At 42.5% G+C, this 23504-nt stretch overlaps 1 protein-coding gene across 1 annotated transcript; it reads left to right on the top strand.

Annotated features, from left to right (window-relative positions):
• PSMG1 (proteasome assembly chaperone 1) lies at nt 1-22478 on the top strand. The gene is made up of 7 exons (XM_037903876.2): nt 1-415; nt 2761-2870; nt 6043-6194; nt 6792-6854; nt 10824-11022; nt 11647-11783; nt 21941-22478. The coding sequence occupies exons 1-7, from the start codon at nt 282-284 to the stop codon at nt 22013-22015; spliced, it is 870 nt and encodes a 289-aa protein (XP_037759804.1). The 5' UTR covers nt 1-281; the 3' UTR covers nt 22016-22478.
• Nucleotides 22479-23504: the final 1026 nt, after the last annotated feature.

Below are 23504 nucleotides of genomic sequence, written 5' to 3' on the forward strand. Positions count from 1 at the left end.
TCACTCAATGGTATGCGCGGGGGGGGGTGTCACCCATTCCGCAGCTCGGTCTGCACAGTGGGGCTAGAGCGGCGCCCGTTTCCCCCCACCCCCGGATTGGGCTAGCGTGGCTCCACCTCACGAGGAGGGGCCTCTTGGGCGCAGCGCTCTATCTAGTCTGAGGTTCGTTGGCGCCTGCGCAGTCGCGGGGAGGGGGTGTGGCCAGCGCTACCGAGCCGTCGGGAGCGGACTTGGAGCCGTTCCGCGAGGCCCTGTTGCCGGTGGGGGGGTTGGGCGGCCCGATGGCGACGTTTTTCGGGGAGGTGGTGGCGGCGCCATCCCGGGCCGGGGTGGACGACGAGGAGGCGGCGGCGGCGGCGGAGCGCGAGGAGACGCCCGAGGACCGCGAGATCCGCCGGGGGCTGGAGAAGAAAAGGTAGCGGGGGCAGCGCGCGGGGGCGCGAGCCCAGCCAGACAGGGCCCCACCCTCCCCTTCCAGCCCCCGCTGGAGCGGGCGGGGGGCGCGGGGCGCGAGCTTGAGGCAAGCCCACGAGGCGCTCGGACGCTCTTTGTGGTGAACACCCGGGATCGGGCCCGGGAGCCGCGTTGTCTTTATAAAGCGCAGCCAGGGGGCGGCTGCGCCGGCGGGAGGGGGGCGATCCCTGCCAGCCGGATGAGAGCAGCCCTCTCGTGTGGGAGGCAGGTGCGGACTGGCCTGTGCTCAGCTCAGTTTCTGGTCTGAGCTTATTTTCCTCTCCTCTTGTGTCTCTGGGTGTCAGGCAGGAGTCGTAGCAGTGTAGGGCTGGAAGGGACCTCGAGGTCATCTAATCCAGTCCCCGGTGCTGAGGCAGGACTGGGTATACCTGGACATCCCTGGCAGCTGTTTGGAGGTGTTTAAGAACAGGTTGGACAACGATGGGTATTCCAAAGATTCTTTTGAGACTTTTTTAAAGTGCTTAACTATCCTCAGAGCTGGGATTTTTTCCTAATATGGAACCTAAATCTCCTTTGCTGCAGATTAAGATAATTACGTTGCTCACCTGCCCACACCTGCAGGCTTTGTAACAGCCCTTAACTGTGTTTGAAGACTATCAAGTCTCACTGCTTCTAAGCCCCCTCAGTCTTCCTTTCTCAAGACTAAAACATGCCTGTTTTTTTTTTTTAACCTCTTAGTTTTCTAAACTTTATCATTTTCATGTTTTTACTCGGGACTCTCTCCAGTTTGTCAACGTTTTCCTATACTCAGAACTGCACCCGCAACTTCAACTGAGGACTCACCAGTAGGCAAATAAAGCGGGACAAGACTTTCTCTGTTTCTATTTGACGTACCTGTTAATGCACCCCGGAATGATATTAGCCTTTTTCACAACTGCATCACATTGTTGACTCATATTCAATTTGTGGTCCACTATGACCCCCAGATTCTTTTCAGCAGTATTTTGTAGATGTGCATTTGATGTCTTTCTTCCTACGTATAGTACTTTGCACTCATTTTTACTGAATTTTGTTGATTTCAGAGCAGGTCTCCAATTTGTCAAGGTGGTTTTGAATTCTAATCTTGTCCTCCAAAGTACTTGCAGCCCCTCCCAGCCAGGTGACACTTGCAGATTTTATAAGCATACTCTCCATTTTCCAAGTCATTAATGAAAATGTTGAATAGTACTGGACCCAGGACAGACCCCTGTGGGACTCCACTATATACATCTGTCCAGTTTGATTGCAAGCCATTGATTATTACTCTTAGATTATGGTCTTTCAACCAGTTTGGCACCTACCTTATAGTAATTCCTTCAGGACAACATTTCCCCAGTTTGCATATGAGAATGTCATGTGGTACAGACGCTCCCTGAGTTACGCAAGACCCGACTTACGCAAATTCGCACTTACGGAAAAAGTTCTGTAAGCTAGAAATAGGAGGCGGGTTTTTTGTTGTTTTTTTTTTTGCGTAACGTTTGAGTATACGTTTCTGACTTACACAAAATTTGAGTTACGCAAGGCTTTCTGGAACGGAACGATTGCATAAATTGAGGAGCGTCTGTACTGTGTCAAAAGCCTTACTAGGTTGGCTTGACATGATTTGTTCTAGAGAAATCTGTGTTGACGATTAGTTTGGGCTTGTCTACGCTTACATTTTATAGCGCTGTAACTTGCTGGCTCAGGGGTGTGCAAAATCGCCCCCCTGAGCGCAGCAAGTCTGAGTGCTTTAAAACACTTGTGTAGATAGGCTCCAAGCTCTGGGAGCCGTGCTCCCAGCGCTCGGAGTTCATCACACTCACACTTCAAAGCGCTGCCGTGGGAGCGTTTCCGTGGGAGCACTTTGTAGTTTCCAGTGTAGCCATGCCCTAAGAACCCTATTATCCTCTAGATGCTTACCATTTGATTAGTTAATAATTTGTTCTAGTATTTTTCTAGGTGTTGAAGTTAGGTCTGTAATTCTCCAAGTCCTTTGTTCCCCTTTTTAAAACTCAGTCCTGTGTTTGCTCTTCTCCAGTTGTCTGAGACTTCACCTGTCCTCCATGAGTTCTCAAAGATAATTGCTAATGGTTCAGAGATTACTCTAGCTAGTTATTCTAGCTAAATATTCTTTCACCTGTTTTTTTCCCCATTTTGGCCTGTGTTCCTTCCTTTGTGTAAAACAGGATGATTCTCACAAGAACTATTTTTTTATTGTCTTTCTAGATCATACAGAGAGGTAAATGGATCTAACCTTATTGCACAACCTGTGTTCTCATCCACTGTTTGTTTTGTTTGTATTTAACCTATTTCTGTTTCTTACGCTAGGGAGGTCCACATCCTTTGGAGTTCGAAGTTAAGTGCATCTACTGGAAGCTTTATAGATGAGCAGTTTCCTTGCTCTAAGTTTATATTGGCGATAGGACATAACGCTGTAGGTAAGTGGTCCAGACTGAGAGAGAAGCTTTAGAATGGCCCTGTTCCCATTGTAACTTTTGAATACTGAGCAGTAACAAGTAGGAACGTGGGGAAGGTGTGTGTGCTAAGATAGCACTTTTCTACTTGAAGACATGTTTCATTTTGCTTTGGGTCTCACCATGACTGTTAAACTCCCTTTTATGCAAAGGGTAGCAGCAATCTGGGTGCCTGGAAGAATGGGTAGAGAATTGCAGTGCTCCTGCAGGAGGCATTCTGGCTGTCCTCTGGAGGGATTTTAATTATTTCCGTTTTTCATTCAGGAGATAAACTTTTTTAGACCTGATGTTGGTGAAGAGAACTTTCCAAATGTAAGCACCAATATTTCTGCAGTTGTACATTGCTTTGCCATAAAGTGTCTTTATTTTATTTCTTTTGATACCTGCAGAAGGTAGCATTTAAAAATACATTTTTAAAAAAGCATCTATCCCATGTGGTTATCTGACACTTCTTTAAAAATGCAAATCATCCCATAAAGATGACGTCATCGATAATGTCAATTTCAGTCTGCCACTCAGAAGCTAAGAGTATGAGCAAAGGCAGGCCCTGAAAATTTTTTCAGTGGAATGGAAATAATCTGTTTTGGGATGAGTAGAGAGAGAGTAACTTCTCACTTAATGTCATCCTGGTTAATGTTGTTATGTTGCTGATCAATTAGAGAGCATGCTCATTTAAAGCTGCGCAATGCTCCCTTTTAATGTTGTTTGGCAGCTGCCTGCTTTGTCCACTGCTTGCAGAAAGAGCAGCCCGTTGGAGCTAGCTGGTGGGGGCTTGGAACCAGGGTGGACTGGCAGCCGCCTATCAGCTCCCTGTGTGTGGCAGCCGTCCAGCAGGCTGTCAATTGCCAGGCAGTTCAGCTGTCCCTCCCACCACTGCCGTGTGCTGCTCCTGCCCTCTGCCTTGGAGCTGCTCCCGGGAGCCTCCTGTTTGCTGTGCGGGGAGGGGAAGGGGGTGGTAATGTCAGTGTGTCCCCCTTCTCCCCGCTCCTGTACCCCATCTCCACAGAGCGGGGTGGGGCAAGACAGGGCTCAGGATGGAGGGAGCTTGTTGGCAGCAGCTGCTGTCTCAGCTTGCTTATTTGCTTAAAAAGGCAGTGTACTTAGAGTGGGGTCAGTGTACTTAAAGGGGCAATGCGCGTCTCTCTCACTCACACACACTGTCTCCTCCCTCCATTCGTGCTGCCTTGTAGAGTGTGAGGCTATGTTAACAACAATGTGTTAACCCTTGAAGGCTCAGCCGAGTGCGAGTTCATCATTTAGCAGTTAGTCATTCCCTGGGAAATATCTTACCCTCTTCCACCCACAGACTCCACCACCTCAACCAAGCTTCACAATCATCATTGCTGTGTACAGTATTAAATTGTTTGTTTAAAACTTATACCATGTGTGTATAATAGATATAGATTGTCTGGCAAATAAAATTTCCCTGTAACCTAGGCCGCCCCCCCCCCCATTTACATTATTTCTTATGGGGAAATTGGATTCACTTAACATCGTTTCGCTTAAAGTAGTATTTTTTCAGGAACATAACTGCAACATTAAGCAAGGAGTTACTGTATACTTGCTTGCCCTGCCTTATAACAGCCAGGAAACTGGGAGGGGAATAGAATAATGAAGTCTGAGTCCCCCACAGCCATGAATTGGTAGGAAAGAGGAAAAATTCCTTCCAGCAGCCCAAGGGTGGACTGGGACTTCAAATTTCCAAACCCTGTTTAAATCTAGTCTTGACCAGGGTTTAAAGATGTAGTGTGAGTTTGAACTAGCTAACATAATCTAACTCTCACATTCTAGAACTAGTTAAGACAAGGCAAGTTGTACTTTAGCACTTGCTAAGCTGTCAAGATAAAGCCTGGGCTTTTTGCTTCCCCCATGGCTTTAGCTTGACCTGTTTAGCATATGCTGATGTACAGCTTGCCTTGTCTTAACTAGAATTTTTGAAGACGTGTGCTAGCTTGAGCTAGCTGATGTGATCTGAAACCTTTAAATCCTAGTCTAAACAAAGCCTCTGAGAATGGAGCATTGAGCAGAGTAGGGTAGGAATTCTAGCACCTTCGTTCCCTATCAACTAGGGATGGAATCTGGCTTTCTCACCAGGGATTTGCCCTTGGATTTGACTTGTGAGTGGACCCCCCTTATTCCTCTCTTAATATTGGTGTCTGATTAATATGCTTAGTCTCTGGCTAGGTGGTGTCTGGTAAATTCTTCAAGCCCTACTTTTGATCAGTTCCTGTAAATTGTGAAGTTCACTTTTGGCAAAAGCAGGCAGAGCCTTGGTGCTGAGGAAGAAGCTAGTACCAAAACCATGATGATGTGGATTAACAAGCTAAGAAAAGTTGCTTCACTCATTAAGACAAAAGTGCAAGTAGTATTTGAACAGTGCACTCCTGCTATTTCCGCTACTTGGGTTTGATTTGTTTCAGAATTGAAAATCACATCATGGTCCCTGTGATGGAGGCTTATATTGCATGACTGTAGCACTCATTCCCTGGGCTGTTGGAAATAGCTGCATTTTAGCGTGTTTTATTTGAGTGTCTAATAATGGGAGATGAGCCTGAAAGGGAAACAATTCTGAACATATTATCATGTAGTTTCAACCAATTAACGAATGCAGTAGATTTGATACTGATTTTGGACGGAGATGGTTCTCTCTGCCATCCAGACTGCTACCAAAGATATTGTGAGGGCTTAAGGAAAACAGGGAGACAGGTCAGGATCAGTACAGAACTTGTCACAGTGGACAGTGTCTGTTGCCTCAATGACAAATAAGGGTCAAGCTTTTTCTGTTTATTTTGTAGTATCTGATGAGAAAAACAAAATATTTCCAGGTGACGCACACGGTATTTAGAATATACATAACATATATTTGATTAATATTAACTGAGATTTTTTTTAAATGACATTAATATTTAAGATTTCTTTCATTCTTGATCTTTCCAGGTGAAAGGGCACTAGAGTTTATGGTTTTGTTGCAGCCACTAGCATGTAATTGATAATGAGTTCCTCCAAAAATCCCAACCACAAACAAACTGTAGTAATCCAGTTCAGGAGATTTGTGTAGAACAGTGATTTTTGTTTTAATGGGAATGTCTCACATATCTGATATTACTATATAAACTAATACTGATGTTGTTCACAGCTTTCCTGTCCTCTTTTGTCCTGAATTCTGGATGCTGGGAAGCAGTTGGAGCTGTCAAATTGTGGAATGAGTGGTGCAGAACATCAAATACAACAAGTGTTCTTCCAACAGATGCTTTCTGTTTGTTCTACAAATTAATATCTGATCCAACAGTAAGTGGCATAATATGTATGCATTTAAAAATGATTCTCTCTCCCTATTTGATTTTCTGTTGAGAAAGAGAGTAAGAGTGAGTCTTTTCAGGAAAGAAAACCAATAAGGTTGCAGTGTTCTTAGCTTACCACATCAAAAAAATTGATTTGACAGCTCACTTGACAAGGTTGCTGAGACATGCGCTGCATTTCAGGAAGTTTAGGATACTCAGTTCTGCCACGTAGCTATACTAAATTATGGAATTCAAGGTTACTTCTAGGTGTTAACTCCCACCCTCAAAGTCTAGTGCTAATAGGTGTTCTCTGTGAACATTTTGAGTCATATCCTCAGTTGGCATAAACTGATGTAATTAAGCTACATTGACTTACATCGGATGAATATCTGGCCCTTTATGTACAATACAAGGAAGATTCATGGCAAGATGGAGTGCTTCATACCAGTTGCAGATGAAAAATCCTCATTGAAATGGTAGTAGTATATAGTGTGAGTGTAATCAATATCATGTTCATGTAGAGTCTGTCTCATATTAAAAAAGATATTGAAAGGGACTGTAAGTGAGTTGTCTGACTCGCTTGTTTACAATTTTGTCTTTTCAGGTATTGTTGTGCCAGTGCAATTGCTATGTGGCTGAGGATCAGCAATTTCAATGGCTTGAAAAGGTAAAATTTAGATTAACAGGAATTAGGCAAAGAATTTTTTTGGGGCGGGGGGGGGGACCTCTTATAAGAAAAACAAAATACCTCTTCTTATAATGCTCAGTTATTTTCTATATCGCTTTCCATTCCCTGCCACCCCCACCCCCCCCAATACTCAAAAAACTAAATGTTGTTTGAATTTTGTACCAGGAAGTTCTGTCAAATCCCATTATGGCTGGTACTGATTGCATCTGCTGTAATTAAACTTTCTAAAACAGTTCCAATAGAGAGAGCCTCTGTTTTCTCATACTCCTTTTCCGAAACATTTGCCTTTCAGGCTTAAATTTTCTGGGGTTGATTTCAACAGAGGTGAATTATTCTAACCGCGTTTGGGTTACAGGAATATGGAAAAAGTTTGTGTTTTTGGTTGGGTTTTTTTGTTTAGGAAAGAAAAGTATAACAGCACTTGTACAGGGCTATGGCTGCCAAAAATAACTAGTTTGAAACTTAGCATGGACAAAGTCCTCACTGAGGAGTGTGTGTTCTTCTTTCTTTGAGGGAGAAGGGCTCAGTTCCTGCCTCTCTTGTTCCATCACTATAACTCTGCCCATTCTGCCATACAGAGAGGCTGCTGCTGGAACAATTTGCAATATTGTCAACCCCAGTCACTCAACAGACATGAGTCAGGTCTGAAACTATTATGTAATCAACTTCAAAATCATGATATTCTTAAATAAATATTGGGTTCTTTTTGTTTGCCTTCTAGTTTTTGAAGTGTAGTGTACACTCAGATCCTATTTTTCATATTTTTTCCTGCAACCTCATGGGTTACAATTTTTTTTTTAATTTTTTTTTTAAATGAAAGTTCAGATTCAAATAATCACAACTTCAGGAGCTGAAGTATTAACAAACACAACAGATGTTGCGAGGCTTAGGTAAAATCATAAGAGTTTGGTAACATTATGCAAATTACTTGTGTAAAAAGTTCGTAGCAGTCTTGGTGAGGCAGAAAGGAAAATAAAATGTGCTTTATAGATCTGCAAAGAGATTTTAAAATTGAATTGTACCCTTATATATATTAAAAAAAGTAAAGACTGGAGATTAATTTGTTTGCTTGCCTGAGAAATATCATCAATGTCATGTCTTCCCTAGTTTGGGGTTCTAGGAACCTTGTTGTTCTGAGCTCTTAAGTGACAATCTATGGGGCAGAGATGCTAATCTGTAACAAGTGTTATATTCTATTAGGCATTGCAGTTAAATAGATGTTAATAGAAACTTCAGCTTTCTTTTTTTGGTTAGCAGTTTGACTAAAAACCCCCCTTTTCTTCCTTTGCTGCTCTCTCCCCCCAATGCTCTGCCTTCAATCTCTTGTAATGTCATAATTTTGCTGGTTCTTCAGTCACTACAGAGTCTCTCCCAAGGAAAGCATAAATCATCAGAAGCAAGTCTCTTTTTGTTTTCAAGTTATAGGGTAACAAAACATTAAAGTGGGGGATTGTCTATCTTTAGGAGGAATTTAGTATTTGGCTACCATATACATAAATAAGAGAACTTCTGTAGCATATTTCCCATATTGTTCCTTGTCTTCTTCATGGTGATGAATCCTAAGAAGGTGGTGGGAGGGATATCTGCACATTTTTACTAACTAATCAGTTGTAAAAATGACACAACACCATGTAGAAAATGAAGCCATTTTTGGTAAGTGTGTACTGATCTTAGAGTAGAAAGTAGTAACATCTGAAGGCTGTATGTGGAAGAGTCAGGGATCCAAAAATGTATTCCTATTAGGGCTGTCAATTAATCGCATTTAACTCTTGTGATTAACTCAAAAATGTTAATTGTGATTAAAAAAATTAATCGTGCTTAATCACACTTATAACAATAGATTACCAATTGAAATTTATTGAATATCTTTGGATGTTTTTCTACATTTTCAATATTGATTTCAGTTACAACACAGTATACAAAATGCACAGTGTTTACTTTGTTACTATTTTTTATTACAAATACATGCACTGTAAAAACAATAAACAATAGTATTTTTTAGTTTACATCATGCAAGTACTGAATTGCAATCTCTTTATCATGAAAGTGTAACTTACAAATGAAGATTTTTTTGGTTACATAACTGCACTCAGAAACAAAACAGTGTAAAACTTCAGAGCCTACAAGTCCACTCAGTCCTACTACTTCTTCTGCCAGTCGCGAAGACAAACAACTTCATTTGCATTAACGGGAGATACTGATGCCTGTTTCTTATTTACAGTGTCACCTGAAGGTGAGAACAGGCGTTCTCATGGCACTTTTGTAGCCGGCGTTGCAAGGTATTTACATGCCAGGTATGCTAAACATTCATATGCCCCTTCGTGCTTCGGACACCATTCCAGAGGATATGCTTCCATGCTGATGATGCTAATTAAAAAAAAGTGTCAATTAAATTTGTGACTGTACTCCTTGGGGGGAGAATTGTATGTCTCCTCCTCTGTTTTACCCACATTCTGCATATATTTCATGTTCTAGAAGTCTCGGCTGATGACCCAGCACATGTTCATGTTAAGAACATTTTCACAGCAGATTTGACAAAATGCAAAGAAGGTACCAATATGAGGCTTCTAAAACTAGCTACAGCACTCGACCCAAGGTTTAAGAATCTGAAGCGCTGTCCAAAATCTGAGAGGGACAAGGTGTGGAACATGCTTTTAGAAGTCTTAAGAGCAACATTTTGATGCGGAAACTACAGAACCTGAACCACCAAAAAAGAAAATCAACCTTCTGCTGGTTGCATCTGACTCATGATGAAAATGAACATGCGTCAGTCCACACTGCTTTCGATCGTTATCAAGCAGAACCCATCATCAGCATGGAAGCATGTTCTCTGGAATAGTGGTTAAAGCATGAAGGGACATATGAATCTTTAGCACATCTGGCACATAAATATCTTGCAACGCCAGCTTACAACAGTGCCGTGCGAACGCCTGTTCTCACTTTCAAGTGGTGATGTAAACAAGCAGGCAGCATTATCTCCTGCAAGTTGGAACCAACCTTGTTTGTCTGAGTGATTGGCTGACCAAGAAGTAGGACTGAGTGGACTTGTAGGCTCTAAAGTTTTACGTCGTTTTATTTTTGAATGCAGTTTTTTTTACATAATTTTTACATTTGTAAGTTCAACTTTCATGATAAAGAGATTGTACTACAGTACTTGTATGAGGTGAATTGAAAAATAGTATTTTTTTACAGTGCAAATATTTGTAATAAAAATAAAGTGAGCACTGTACACTTTGTATTCTGTGTTGTAGTTGAAATTAATATATTTGAAAATGTAGTAAAAATCCAAAAATATTTAAAATAAATGATATTCTATTGTTTAACTGGTCGATTAATTGCAATTTTTTTTATTTGCTTGACAGTCCTAATTCCTATTTTTTCTGCAACATTATTTCTTGAGGTCAAAATAAATAACCTTAAAAATTCCCAGGCTGTCCCTAGAAGTTCTCAGCAAATTTTAACTTCAGATAGGAGGAAATGAGAAATCTAAAATGTGAAAACAAGCAAAAAAAAAAAGAATTAGCTATTATGGAGTATCTAGCGAATAGATAAACTTGGAAATGTAATCTGAAGGCTCTTTCTTAATTTACACAATCATTCTGATTTCATATGGATTCCTTTCCCTATCCACTCTCACATTAGGAAAAGTAATCGTTCAAGTTTCTCTGCAGAAAGGGCCAAAAATCTGAAGCCTACAGAGCAAGTCAGTAGACTTGACAGATGTGTAATTGTTACCTCCTCCTGTTTAGTAGTTTGTTTTGATTGAAGCTATAGGACACAGTAATTCCTGTTTTTGAGGGTTTGGTAAAACTGTCAATTAACTTGGTAAATCTGAGAGAAACTACTTTTTGCCATCTAAACTAAAATGAACCCAGTCTTCTGTAATTGGACTCCATTTCTGTATTACCATAAACCTCACTTATGCTGGAATTAATATTTTCATTCCAGGTTTTTGGCTGTATGCGGGAGGAGGATCTGCAAGTAACCATTCTTTCGACATGTCCTGTAACTGATTATAAAACTCCTGAATCCACTTTAACGCTTCCTTCTCCTTTTCTGAAAGCTTTAAAGACAAAAGAATTCAAAGAGATAGTCTGTTGTCCACTGCTGGAGCAGCCAAATATTGTACAGGGTCTCCCTGCTGCTGGTATTATGCAACTTCATTTATACTCTTGCATTCATCCATTTATTTTTTTTGCTGCATTGGGGGGTCATGCTTGTGTCCTATGCTAACCATTGACATTTATTGGTGAATGTTAATTTTGAACAGCATAACGTTTAACAGATGATCCTACTCTTAAGTTTATCCTCCAGTATATAATTTAGTGAATGAGCCAAGAAGATAACATTGTGAAAATTATTTCACAGCACTTTGGCATTTTCCACATCGGTATGTAAAACTGCTGAGATATACAAAAATTATGTTCTGTAATTAACAGCTTATACTGTAAAATGTAATGTTACGCAGTATATCTTGAACCAGGAGGCACCCAATGAAATTAGCAGGCATAAGGAGGTACTTCTTCACGCAATGCACAGTCATCCTCTGGAACCCTTTGCTGGGGAATGTTGTGACTGCCAAAAGCATAACTGAGTTCAAAAATAATTAGATACGTTCTTGGAGGATAGTCCCTCAATGGCTGTTAGCCAAAATGGTCAGAGATGCAACCCCAGAGCAAAATGATATATTACTTAACTTGAAAGAGATGTTATGCAGTGTGGATTAGATTACTTTGATGTAACAGTCTTTTTTCTTTTTGGTTATATTTAGTTCTGAGTTATTGTCAAGTATGGCAGATTCCTGCAGTGCTGTATCAGTGTTACACGGATGTCATCAAACTGGACACTGTTACAATTGAAGCATTCAAGCCTGTGCTTTCTTCTAAGAACCTGAAGAGTCTAGTCAAGGTAAAGTTTAATTTTTAAGATTAGTGGAAAGTTCTATCACTTTGGCCTCCATCACTGTAGTATTGGAGTGTCTGAGGTTGTAGACCGGGGTCGGCAACCTGCGGCGTGCGTGCCAAAGGCGGCACGCAAGCTGATTTTTAGTGCCACTCTGCTGCCAGCTGGGGTTCCGGCCGCCGCCGCCCCCACTCAGCCCGCTGCCTGCCTGGATGAACAGAACCCCAGGCCGGCAGTGGGCTAAGCGGGGCCGGTGGCCGGGACCCTGGCTGGCAGGAGCTGGCGGACGGAACTCCAGACCGGCAGCAGGCTGAGCAACGCAGCCCGCTGCTGGCCTGGGGTTCCGGCCGCTTGGCCCCTTGCCAGCTGGGGTCCTGGCCGCCAGCCCCACTCAGCCCCCTGCCAGCCTGGATGGACGGAACCCCGGGCCGGCAGCAGTCTGAGCGGAGCAGGCAGCTGCGACCCCGCCTGACGGGCTGGTGGACGGAACCCCTGCGTGGCTCAGCCTGCTGCTGGCCTGGATGGCCGGGACCCCAGGCCGAGCGGGGCTGGCGGCCAGGACCCCAGGCCAGCAGCGGGTTGAGCAGATCAGTCCGCTGCCGGTTTGGAGTTCCAGCCACCAGCCCCTGGCACACACAACCTTAAATTACAGTAAATAAATGAAGACTTGGCACACCACTTCTCAAAGGTTGCCGACCCCGTTGTAGACTAATGAGACTTAGATGTATAGTACAGACGCTCCCTGGGTTACGCAAGACCCGGGTTACGCAAATTCAACCTTACGCAAAAAGTTCCATAAGGCATAAATAAAATTTTCGAGTTGCGGAAAATATTGTGTAGCATATGGAAAGGTAAAGTACTGTAGTGCAATGTGCGGAGGAATACAGCAGTAACATCTCCTACAAGGGAAGGCTTTGCACTCTCACAGCCTCTCAGTCTCGTGTTATTTCAGTGATACTGTATTTCTGTTTCAGAGTAGCAGCTGTGTTAGTCTGTATCCGCAAAAAGAAAAGGAGGACTTGTGGCACCTTAGAGACTAACCAATTTATTTGAGCATAAGCTTTCGTGATGTAGCTCACGAAAGCTTATGCTCAAATAGATTTGTTAGTCTCTAAGGTGCCACAAGTCCTCCTTTTCTTTTTGTATTTCTGTTGTTTCACCCTATTATTTCATTCAAATTATGCCTGGAAAGCGACCAAGTGATAGCAATTCTGCAGGACCAGTTCGTAAGCGAAAAGATTGATTTAGAACAGAAAATGAAAATAGTGAAAAAGTACAAAGGCGGACAAAGCCTGTCGTCAATTGCTCGTGAACTTGAATTGGGTACCTCAGCAGTGAAAAGTATTTTGAATGATAGTGCACGCATAAAAGAGCATGTGAAAGGCTCTGCTCCTTTAAAATCAACAGTCCTAATGAAGCAGCGTTCTGGTTCCATCTATGAAATGGAAAAGTTATTAACAATGTGGATAGAAGATCGGATTCAAAAACGTGTGTGCCTTAGCCTAATGATTATTCAAGCTAAGGCTAAAAGTATTTTCGAAGACATAAAGGGAAAATACAGTGATCCTAACACACAGCTTGTGGCTAGTCATGGGTGGTTTAATAGATTTAAACAATGTGCAAATTTTCACAGTGTAAAAGAGAGTGGTGAGGCTGCTAGTGCTGATACAAAAGCAGCTGAAAAGTATCCCGAAGTGTTATGAAAACTTATAGAAGAATGTGGTTATACAGCACAGCAAATCTTTAATGTCGATGAGACTGGATTGTTTTGGGAAAAAATGCCAGACAGAACATACATTTCAAAAGAGGAAAAGACAATGCCAGGGTTTAGGGCTGCAAAAGATAGGCTGGCACTTTTGCTTCAGGGTAATGCAGCTGGAGATTGCAAATTGAAACCGTTGCTTGTTTATCATTCAGAAAATCCCCGTGCGTTTAAAGGCATTATCAAGGCTACCCTTCCAGTTCATTTCTATTCAAATCAAAAGACTTTTGTCACAATGGCACTTTTCGAAGACTGGTTTTATAAATTTGTTTATCCCCGAAGTGGAAGAATTCTGCAGAGAAAATGACATCCCATTCAAGATTACGCTTATCGTCGATAATGCTCCTGGAGATCCCGCACATTTAGACAGTTTTCATCCTAATGTAAAAGTCGTGTTTCTGCCTCTTAACACGACTTCGATCCTACAGCCCATGGATCAGGGTATCATTGCTAATTTTAAAGCCTATTCTCTACGAAGCACATTTGCACAGGCAGTAGTAGCAACTGACGGAGAGACTGGCAAGACTTTATATGATTTCCAAAAATCGCGTAACATTTACCAAGCCATCATAAACATTGCTCAGGCCTGGGCAGAGGTTACCCAAGTTTGTTTGAATGCCATATGGAAGAAAGTGTGCCCACAGTTTGTACACAGCTTTAAAGGTTTCAAAAAAGATGAAACATATGAGGAGGTGGCAGATGAAATTGTGAAGCTTGCCGAGCAGCTTCAGCTGGAGGTTGATGTTGATGATGTGGATGAGATTATCGAATCCCATGAAGCTGAATTATCAAATGAGGATCTCATGGAATTTAGAAGCAGCAAAAGTAAAAGAGCAGACTGAAGCTGAGGATGAAGTTGAAGTAGAAGAGCCACGACACTTCAACACCAAGGAGATGGCACTTGCATTTCGTGAGATTGACTCTGCAATGGCAAGGTTTGAGAAGTTGGACCCCAATTCCTCACGATTCTTGAAAGTGAACAGAGGCATTGACGAAACGCTGGCCTGTTATAGACAGATATATGAAGAGAAGAAAAAGGCCGCTATCCAGTCATCTCTCAATAAGTTTGTAAAGGCCTGCAACGTCCACATCTCCACAGCCTTCCACTTCCAAAGCCCCCTCTGGCAACCCCAATGATGTAATGTCTATCTCCTCCTCTCCTTCCTCATCTACAAATTGAGCCCATTGTCATCCACCACCAAAATGCAGTCTTCAGTGTGCCAGGATAACAATAGGATTAAGGTAAGATACTTTAAATGACTGCTTCTTGGAGCAGCTGGTACAGGAACCCACAAGGGGAGAGGCAACTCTCAATCTAGTCCTGAGTGGAGCGCAGGATCTGGTCCAAGAGGTAACTATAACAGGACTGCTTGGAAATAGTGACCATAATATAATAACATTTAACATTCCTGTGGTGGGAAGAACATCTCAACAGCCCAACACTGTGGCATTTAATTTCAGAAAGGGGAACTATGCAAAAATGAGGAGGTTAGTCAAACAGAAATTAAAAGGTACAGTGACTAGAGTGAAATCCCTGCAAGCTGTGTGGACACTTTTCAAAGACACCGTAATAGAGGCTCAACTTAAATGTATACCCCAGATTAAAAAACACAGTAAAAGAACTAAAAAAGAGCCACCGTGGCTTAACAACCATGTAAAAGAAGAGAGATAAAAAGCCATCTTTTAAAAAGTGGAAGTCAGACCCTAGTAAGGTAAATAGAAAGGAGCATAAACACTGCCAAATTAAATGTAAAAATGTAATAAGAAAAGCCAAAAAGGAGTTAGAAGAACAGCTAGCCAAAAACTCAAAAGATAATAACAAAATGTTCTTTACGTACATCAGAAGCAGGAAGCCTGCTAAACAACCAGTGGGGCCCCTGGACGATAGAGATACAGAAGGAGCACTTAAAGACGATAAAGTCATCGTAGAGAAACTAAATGAATTCTTTGCTTCAGTCTTCATGGCTGAGGATGTTAAGGAGATTCCTAAACCTGAGCCATCTTTTGTAGGTGACAAATCTGAGGAATGGTCACAGATTGAAGTATCACTAGAGGAGGTTTTGGAATTAATTGAGAAACTTAACAGTAACAAGTCACCGGGACCAGATGGCATTCACCCAAGAGTTCTGAAAGAACTCAAATGTGAAATTGCGGAACTATTAACTATGGTTTGTAACCTGTCCTTTAAATCAGCTACTGTACCCAATGACTGGAAGATAGCTAATGTAACGCCAGTATTTAAGAAGGGCTCTAGAGGTGATCCTGGCAATTACAGACCGTTCTAACGTCCGTATCGGGCAAATTAGTTGAAACAATAGTAAAGAATAAAATTGTCAGACACATAGAACATAAATTGTTGCGCAAAAGTCAACATGGTTTGTGTAAAGGGAAATCATGTCTTACTAATCTATTAGAGTTCTTTGAGGAGGTCAGCAAGCATGTGGACGGGGGGATCCAGTGGACATAGTGTACTTAGATTTCCAGAAAGCCTTTGAGAAGGTCCCTCACCAAAGGCTCTTACATAAATTAAGCTCTCATGGGATACGAGGGAAGATCCTTTCATGGATTGAGAACTGGTTAAAAGACAGAGAACAAAGGGTTGGAATAAATGGTAAATTTTCAGAATGGAGAGGGGTAACTAGTGGTGTTCCCCAAGGGTCAGTCCTAGGACCAATCCTATTCAACTTACTCATAAACGATCTGGAGAAAGGGGTAAACAGTGAGGTGGCAAAGTTTGCAGACGTTACTAAACTGCTCAAGGTAGTTAAGACCAAAGCAGACTGTGAAGCACTTCAAAATGATCTCACAAAACTAAGTGATTGGGCAACAAACTGACAAATGAAATGTAATGTGGATAAATGTAAAGTAATGCACATTGGAAAAAATAACCCCAACTGTACATACAATATGATGGGGGCTAATTTAGCTACAACTAATCAAGAGAACAATCTTGGAGTCATCGTGGATAGTTCTCTGAAGACGTCCGCACAGTGTGCAGCGGCAGTCAAAAAAGCAAACAGGATAGAGAATAAGACAGAGAATATTTTATTGCCCTTATATAAATCCATGGTACGCCCACATCTTGAATACTGCATACAGATGTGGTCCCCTCATCTCAAAAAAGATATACTGGCATTAGAAAAGGTTAAGAAAAGGGCAGCTAAAATGATTACGGTTTTGGAACAGGTCCCATATGAGGAGAGATTAAAGAGGCTAGGACTTTTCAGCTTGGAAAAGAGGAGACTAAGGGGGATATGATAGAGGTGTATAAAATCATGAGTGGTGTGGAGAAAGTGAATAAGGAAAAGTTATTTACTTGCTCCCATAATATAAGAACTAGGGGCCACCAAATGAAATTAATGGGTTGCAGGTTTAAAACAAATAAAAGGAAGTTCTTCTTCACTCATCGCACAGTCAACCTGTGGAACTCCTTGCCTGAGGAGGTTGTGAAGGCTAGGACTATAACAGGGTTTAAAAGAGAACTGGATACATTCATGGAGGTTAAGTCCATTAATGGCTATTAGCCAGGATGGGTAAGGAATGGTGTCCCTAGCCTCTGTTTGTCAGAGGATGGAGATGGATGGCAGGAGAGAGATCACTAGATCATTACCTGTTAAGTTCATTCCCTCTGGGGCACCTGGCATTGGCCAGTGTCAGCAGACAGGATACTGGGCTGGATGCACCTTTGCTCTGACCCAGTATAGCCATTCTTATGTAAATGCAATATTTTTGTTGTAATTGTTTGGGTTTTTTTATGCTTGCACAACATACGTTTCCGACTTACGTAAAATTCGGGTTACACAAGGCTATTTGGAACGGAACGATTGCGTAAGTCGGGGAGCGTCTGTATTTGAGAAAGAGACAAACTTGGATTAACAGACCTTCCTAAATGTAAACCTTAGAAATTGGAACACTTAAATTCCTTAAGCTGCTTCCTTCTGTGATAGAAGCTCTAGATTCACAAGAATCATTTCATTTTTGAATTTATTATAATCAGGTATTTAAAGGAATAACTTCAAGTGACTATTGTAACTAGAACTTCCTATAGATCGTATTAAAAGCCTCTAAGCTACTCCTGTTGCTTACTGATCCGTGAGCTAATATCTTACAACTGTGCATCCATAGTCAAAATGGCGCTATTCTATTAGCTGTGTATCAGATGAGAGCCATTCTAGATCTCATTTAAACATTATTTTGAAAACAATTTTTTTTAGTTGTATCAACTTCTCTTAAAGCTGAAAGAGTACAAACTTCAGGGACATATTAATCATAAAGGGCCAGATTTTTAAAGGTATTTTGGCCTTGGTATGCTCAGTATTGCAACACCTAACTGATTTAGGAGCCAAAATCTCATTTTCAAAAGAAATTTAGGACCAAAGTCCCCTAAACGGTCAGGTCTTCTGAGTCCTAGTTCAGTGCTCTATCCACTGGGCCACACTGTCTCCATCAGCAAGCAAAAAGTTGAGTATTTTCCTTTTTTTAAAAAAAATGTTTGTTTACAGAATGGCTTCTGTAAAGTACTTGCCCTGCTTTTGCCAGTTGAACGTGAGTTTAAATGGAAAAAGTGATTGGTAGGAGAATCTTTGAAATGCTCAGGTTTCAGCTGTGACTGAGATGCAAATTCCAGCTTTCAGACACCACCTATGAATTTTAGGATACAACAAGGCTTCTAAATTGATATTAGAACTTTGTTGAGGGGAAATAAAAATACAGCCTCCTTCCTCCTCCTTTTTGTGGGTGTTACTATTTGAGGGGGGAATACAGGTTAACAAGTCCCGGTGTGTGATTCAACTGGAGAGCTTTGGAGCTTTCACTCGCTCTCTAGATACCTTCTTTCATAACACCTGACTCTTATTTATACAGTAACTCCTCGCTTAAAGTCATCCCAGTTACGTTGCTGATCAATTAGAGAACATGCTCGTTTAAAGTTGTGCAATGCTCCCTTATAAGTTGTTTGGCAGCCGCCTGCTTTGTCCACTGCTTGCAGAAAGAGCAGCCCATTGGAGCTAGTCATGGAGGCTTGGAACCAGGGTGGACCATCAGCCGCCTAAATTTCCTGTGCGGCAGCTGCCCAGCAGGGCCATCCTTACTCGTATGCAAATTTCTTGGTGCGCTGTGCAGCTGCGTTCTGCTCCAGCAGCCAGCCTGATCCCCCGGCCGGCTAAACCAGCCAGGAAAGCTGCTCCTGCCCCGCCTCTTTCCCAAAGCCCCCGCCCTTGCTGTGCACCCACCCCACCTCCTCCCACCCCTGCTCTGCCCCAACCCTGCCCCCACTCCTGCTGCAGCCCTGTCCCCACTCAACCCCTTCCCCTGAGCTACATCCACGGGGGACTGCAGCAGGAGTCAAGCACACCCTGCACTCACCAGATGGCAGGAAGTGGAGCGACCCAGCCCGCTCCGCTCCACCATCTCCCAGCCATGCTGCCGGTGAGTGCTGGGGGACAGTTCCCCCCTGCCCCCCGCCAAGTCCCAAGGCTGGGAGCCAGGTGAGCAGAGCGGAGCAGGCTGGGGCCAGGTCGCTCCACTTCCTGCTGCCCCATGAGTGTGGGGTTGGGCCTACCCTACAATCACCCGGCAGCGGGAAGTGGAGCAACCCAGCCCCAGGCCGCTCTGCTCCGTCGGCTCGTGCTGGGGGTCGGTTTCTCTCCTGCCCCTCAAGCCTGCTCCTGCACCCGCTGGGGAGCTGCGTAGGGCACCAAAATGTCTAGGGACAGCCCTGATTGCCGAGCAGTTGAGCTGTCCCTCCCCCCACTGCTGTGTGCTGCTCCTGTCCTCTGCCTTGGAGCTGCTCCCAGGAGCCTACTGCTTGCTGTCCAAAGGGTGGGGCGGAAGAGGGGCGCTAATGTCAGAATGTCCCCCGCTCCTGCCACCCCCACCCTGCTCCACAGAGCAGTGCGGGGGACACAACAGGGCTCCAGAGGGAGCTTGCTAGCAGCAGCTGCTATCTCAACTTGCTGATCTACTTAAAAAGGTAATGTACTTACAGTGGGGTCGGCGCGCTTAAAGGGGCAATGCTCGTGTCTGTCTGTCTCTGCCATGCTGTCTCCCCTCCCTCCATTCGTGCTGCCTTGTTGAGTGTGAGGCTACATTAACAACAATGTGTTAACAAAGCCGCACAGACACACCCCTAGAACCCTGACCAGGTGTATTCTATCTGCTACCCAAGATCCAGAAACCTGAAAATCCTGGACACCTCATCATCTCAGGCATTGGCACCCTGACAGCAGGATTGTCTGGCTATGTAGACTCCCTCCTCAGGCCCTACGCTACCAGCACTCCCAGCTATCTTCGAGACACCACTGACTTCCTGAGGAAACTACAGTCCATTGGTGATCTCCCTGAAAACACCATCCTAGCCACTATGGATGTAGAAGCCCTCTACACCAACATTCCACACAAAGATGGACTACAAGCCGTCAGGAACAGTATCCCCGATAATGCCACGGCACACCTGGTGGCTGAACTTTGTGACTTTGTCCTCACCCACAACTATTTCACGTTTGGGGACAATGTATACCTTCAAATCAGCAGCACTGCTATGGGTACCCGCATGGCCCCACAGCATGTCAACATTTTTATGGCTGACTTAGAACAACGCTTCCTCAGCTCTTGTCCCCTAATGCCCCTACTCTACTTGCGCTACATTGATGTCTTCATCATCTGGACCCATGGAAAAGAAACCCTTGAGGAATTCCACCCTCGTTTCAACAATTTCCATCCCACCATCAACCTCAGCCTGGACCAGTCCACGCAAGAGATCCACTTCCTGGACACTACGGTGCTAATAAGCAATGGTCACATAAACACCACCCTATACCGGAAACCTACTGACCGCTGTACTTACCTACATGCCTCCAGCTTTCATCGAGACCACACCACACGATCCATTGTCTACAGCCAACCTCTATGATACAACCGCATTGGCTCCAACCCCTCAGACAGAGACAAATACCTACAAGATCTCTATCGAGCGTTCTTACAACTACAATACCCACCTGCTGAAGTGAAGAAACAGATTGACAGAGCCAGAAGAGTACCCAGAAGTCATCTACTACAGGACAGGCTCAACAAAGAAAATAACAGAATGCCACTAGCCATCACCTTCAGCCCCCAACTAAAACCTCTCCAGTGCATCATCAAGGATCTATAACCGATCCTAAAGGACAACGCATCACTCTCACAGATCTTGGGAGACAGGCCAGTCCTTGCTTACAGACAGGCCCCCAACCTGAAGCAAATACTCACCAGCAACCACACAACAAAAACACTAACCCAGGAACCTATCCTTGCAAAGAAGCCCGTTACCAACTGTGTCCACCTATCTATTCAGGGGACACCATCACAGGGCCTAATCACATCAGCCACACTATCAGAGGCTTGTTCACTTGCACATCTACCAATGTGATATATGCCATCATGTGCCAGCAATGCCCCTCTGTCATGTACATTAGCCAAACTGGACAGTCTCTACGTAAAAAAATAAATGGACACAAATCAGATGTCAAGAATTAGAACATTCAAAAACCAGTCGGAGAACACTTCAATCTCTCTGGTCACGCGATTACAGACATGAAAGTGGCAATTCTTCAACAAAAAAACTTCAAAAACAGACTCCAAGGAGAGACTGCTGAATTGGAATTAATTTGCAAACTGGATACAGTTAACATAGGCTTGAATAGAGACTGGGAGTGGATGGGTCATTACACAAAGTAAAACTATTTCCCCATGTTTATTCCCGCCCCCCCTCCACGCCCACCACCCCACTGTTCCTCAGACGTTCTTGTCAACTGCTGGAAATGGCCCACCTTGATTATCACGACAAAAGGTTCTCTTTCGCCCCCCGGCTCTCCTGCTGGTAATAGCTTACCTTTCCTGATCACTCTTGTTAGAGTCTGTATGGTAACACCCATTGTTTCACGTTCTCTGTGTATATAAAATCTCCCCACTGTATTTTCCACTGTATGCATCCAGTGAAGTGAGCTGTAGCTCACGAAAGCTTATGCTCAAATAAATTTGTTAGTCTCTAAGGTGCCGCAAATCTTCCTTTTCTTTTAACTGTTGAGGGCTCAGCCGAGTGCTAGTTCATCATTTAGCAGCAAGGCATTCCCTGGGAAATATCCCACCCTCTTCCACTCTCTGACTTCACCACCTCAACCAAACTTCACAGTCGTCATTGCTGTGTACCTACCCCCCATTTCCATTCATTCTTAGGGGGAAATTCGATTCGTTTAACATCGTTTCGCTTAGTTGCATTTTTCAGGAAGATAACTACAATGTTAAGTGAGGAGTTACTGTAGTTCGTGTTTTAATCATATTGCTGTTCACTGTAATAAAGTTTTGAGTGGGTATGATTTAACTGTTGTGTAACCTACTAGTGATGACTATTTCTTTATTTTAATAGGATATGTCCAAAAGCACAGAGATACTGAAGAAATTAGTGACAACCAATGAAATTCATAACAACATCTATACGTAAAGATAAAGTGGACATTTATCACCAATCAGGACATTCAAGTCTGATGTGCATTTTTGTAACTCCAGTTGCTTATTTGAAGATATTTTGGAATTATAGCTGCTTCTTTAAAAGTGGAATAAATCCTAATAGATTTTTTTTATATTTTGAGGTACTCTTTATTTGAGCATTGTTCAATGCCTAGAGTGGCTTTACACATGTCAGATTTTCTTGCTTCACTAGATGGGAGTATATTTTTAACAGTTTATTAACCCAAAGAAGACGACTTTGGGAAAAATGTGCATTTCATCCTCTAAGTGGATCGAATGACTTGTTTTAAATATAGACATGCTATATTCAAAACAGAAAAGTAGGTTTGATATCTAATGATGTCATACTTTGTAAAATTTATTTTGAGTTATAAAAGTTGCGTTGTCTTAAAAAATCTATGTGGGTGATCTGAATAAAGATACTCAGAAGTTCTCAAGTGTTATAAACAGAATATTTATATCTTAAAGACATATTGGAAATTTACTAATGCAAATGGTGGAATCCTGAATTGTATTTTTACACCTAAGTAGAAGTGGTGGAAACATGGAATTATCAGCTATCTGGACGCAGGTGAAATACATGACTCCATTTTTACTTCCCTTTGGAATTTGCCTCAATATTTTAGCCACCCTTCTCTTACATAAAGAGAAATTATACTTCATGGTAGTCATAAATTTTGCAGGCCAAAACTTTTCTTAGGTGATTCTTAGGTACTGCAGTAATACAAATGGTAATCAAAACTGACTTTAATATTAAAAGTCTGTCTACATCCATACAATAAAAATTTGCTTCAGCCATTTTAACTGAGTTGACAAAGGAGTAATAAGAACAACAGTCACCTTTTATGCTGAATAGGAAATTTTCAAAGAGAAGCAAATAGTTTAAATGTTCAATTTTTAAAGTTAAAATGATTTTAGAGGTTAATATTTTAAAAACCTGTCACTTATAACGTTGTTCGACTGTGTTTTTAAAATTAAATTTTGGAATTGGCATAAAGTGGTGGTACATTAACTGTATATTGTCCCTGCCTGTGTATTCAAAATCATAATTGCAAATGTGGCATGAAGAGTTAATATTTTGTTGCAGCCAACTGCATCAGAGTGCTGGTGCTACAATGAGAACTTTAAAATATATTTGGGTCATTTTACAGGAAAGAGATTACTTTGAATTTGCTGTGGCTTAGATCGTTCTCAGCATAGTCAGTTTGATTTTTTTTTTTTATGGTGAAAGCTCACTGGAATACTTGTAACAGTACAGTTTTGTGTCTTAACTGCATTACTTTGCCTGGTTCTGAAATTTCTGACTCACTTTATATTGTGCTAGAATCTCAACTGCCCCTGCTATATTTGGCCTTATAGTGTGATAATTGATGAAGGTAAGACCAAGTCTTCAGCAAATTTTATTAGTGTAAAGCCTCTCATCATTGTGTGCTTTCATTGGGTGCATCACATTTCATTTGTGT

The sequence above is a fragment of the Chelonia mydas genome, chromosome 1 (assembly GCF_015237465.2).
Source record: "Chelonia mydas isolate rCheMyd1 chromosome 1, rCheMyd1.pri.v2, whole genome shotgun sequence".
Taxonomy (NCBI): domain Eukaryota; kingdom Metazoa; phylum Chordata; order Testudines; family Cheloniidae; genus Chelonia; species Chelonia mydas.

Coding starts and splice junctions, on each gene's coding strand:
- PSMG1 (XM_037903876.2), top strand. CDS start 282: ATGGCGACGTTTTTCGGGGAGGTGGTGGCGGCGCCATCCCGGGCCGGG. Junction 6,195..6,791: donor AATTAATATCTGATCCAACA/GTAAGTGGCATA, acceptor TTGTCTTTTCAG/GTATTGTTGTGCCAGTGCAA. Junction 11,784..21,940: donor ACCTGAAGAGTCTAGTCAAG/GTAAAGTTTAAT, acceptor TTATTTTAATAG/GATATGTCCAAAAGCACAGA.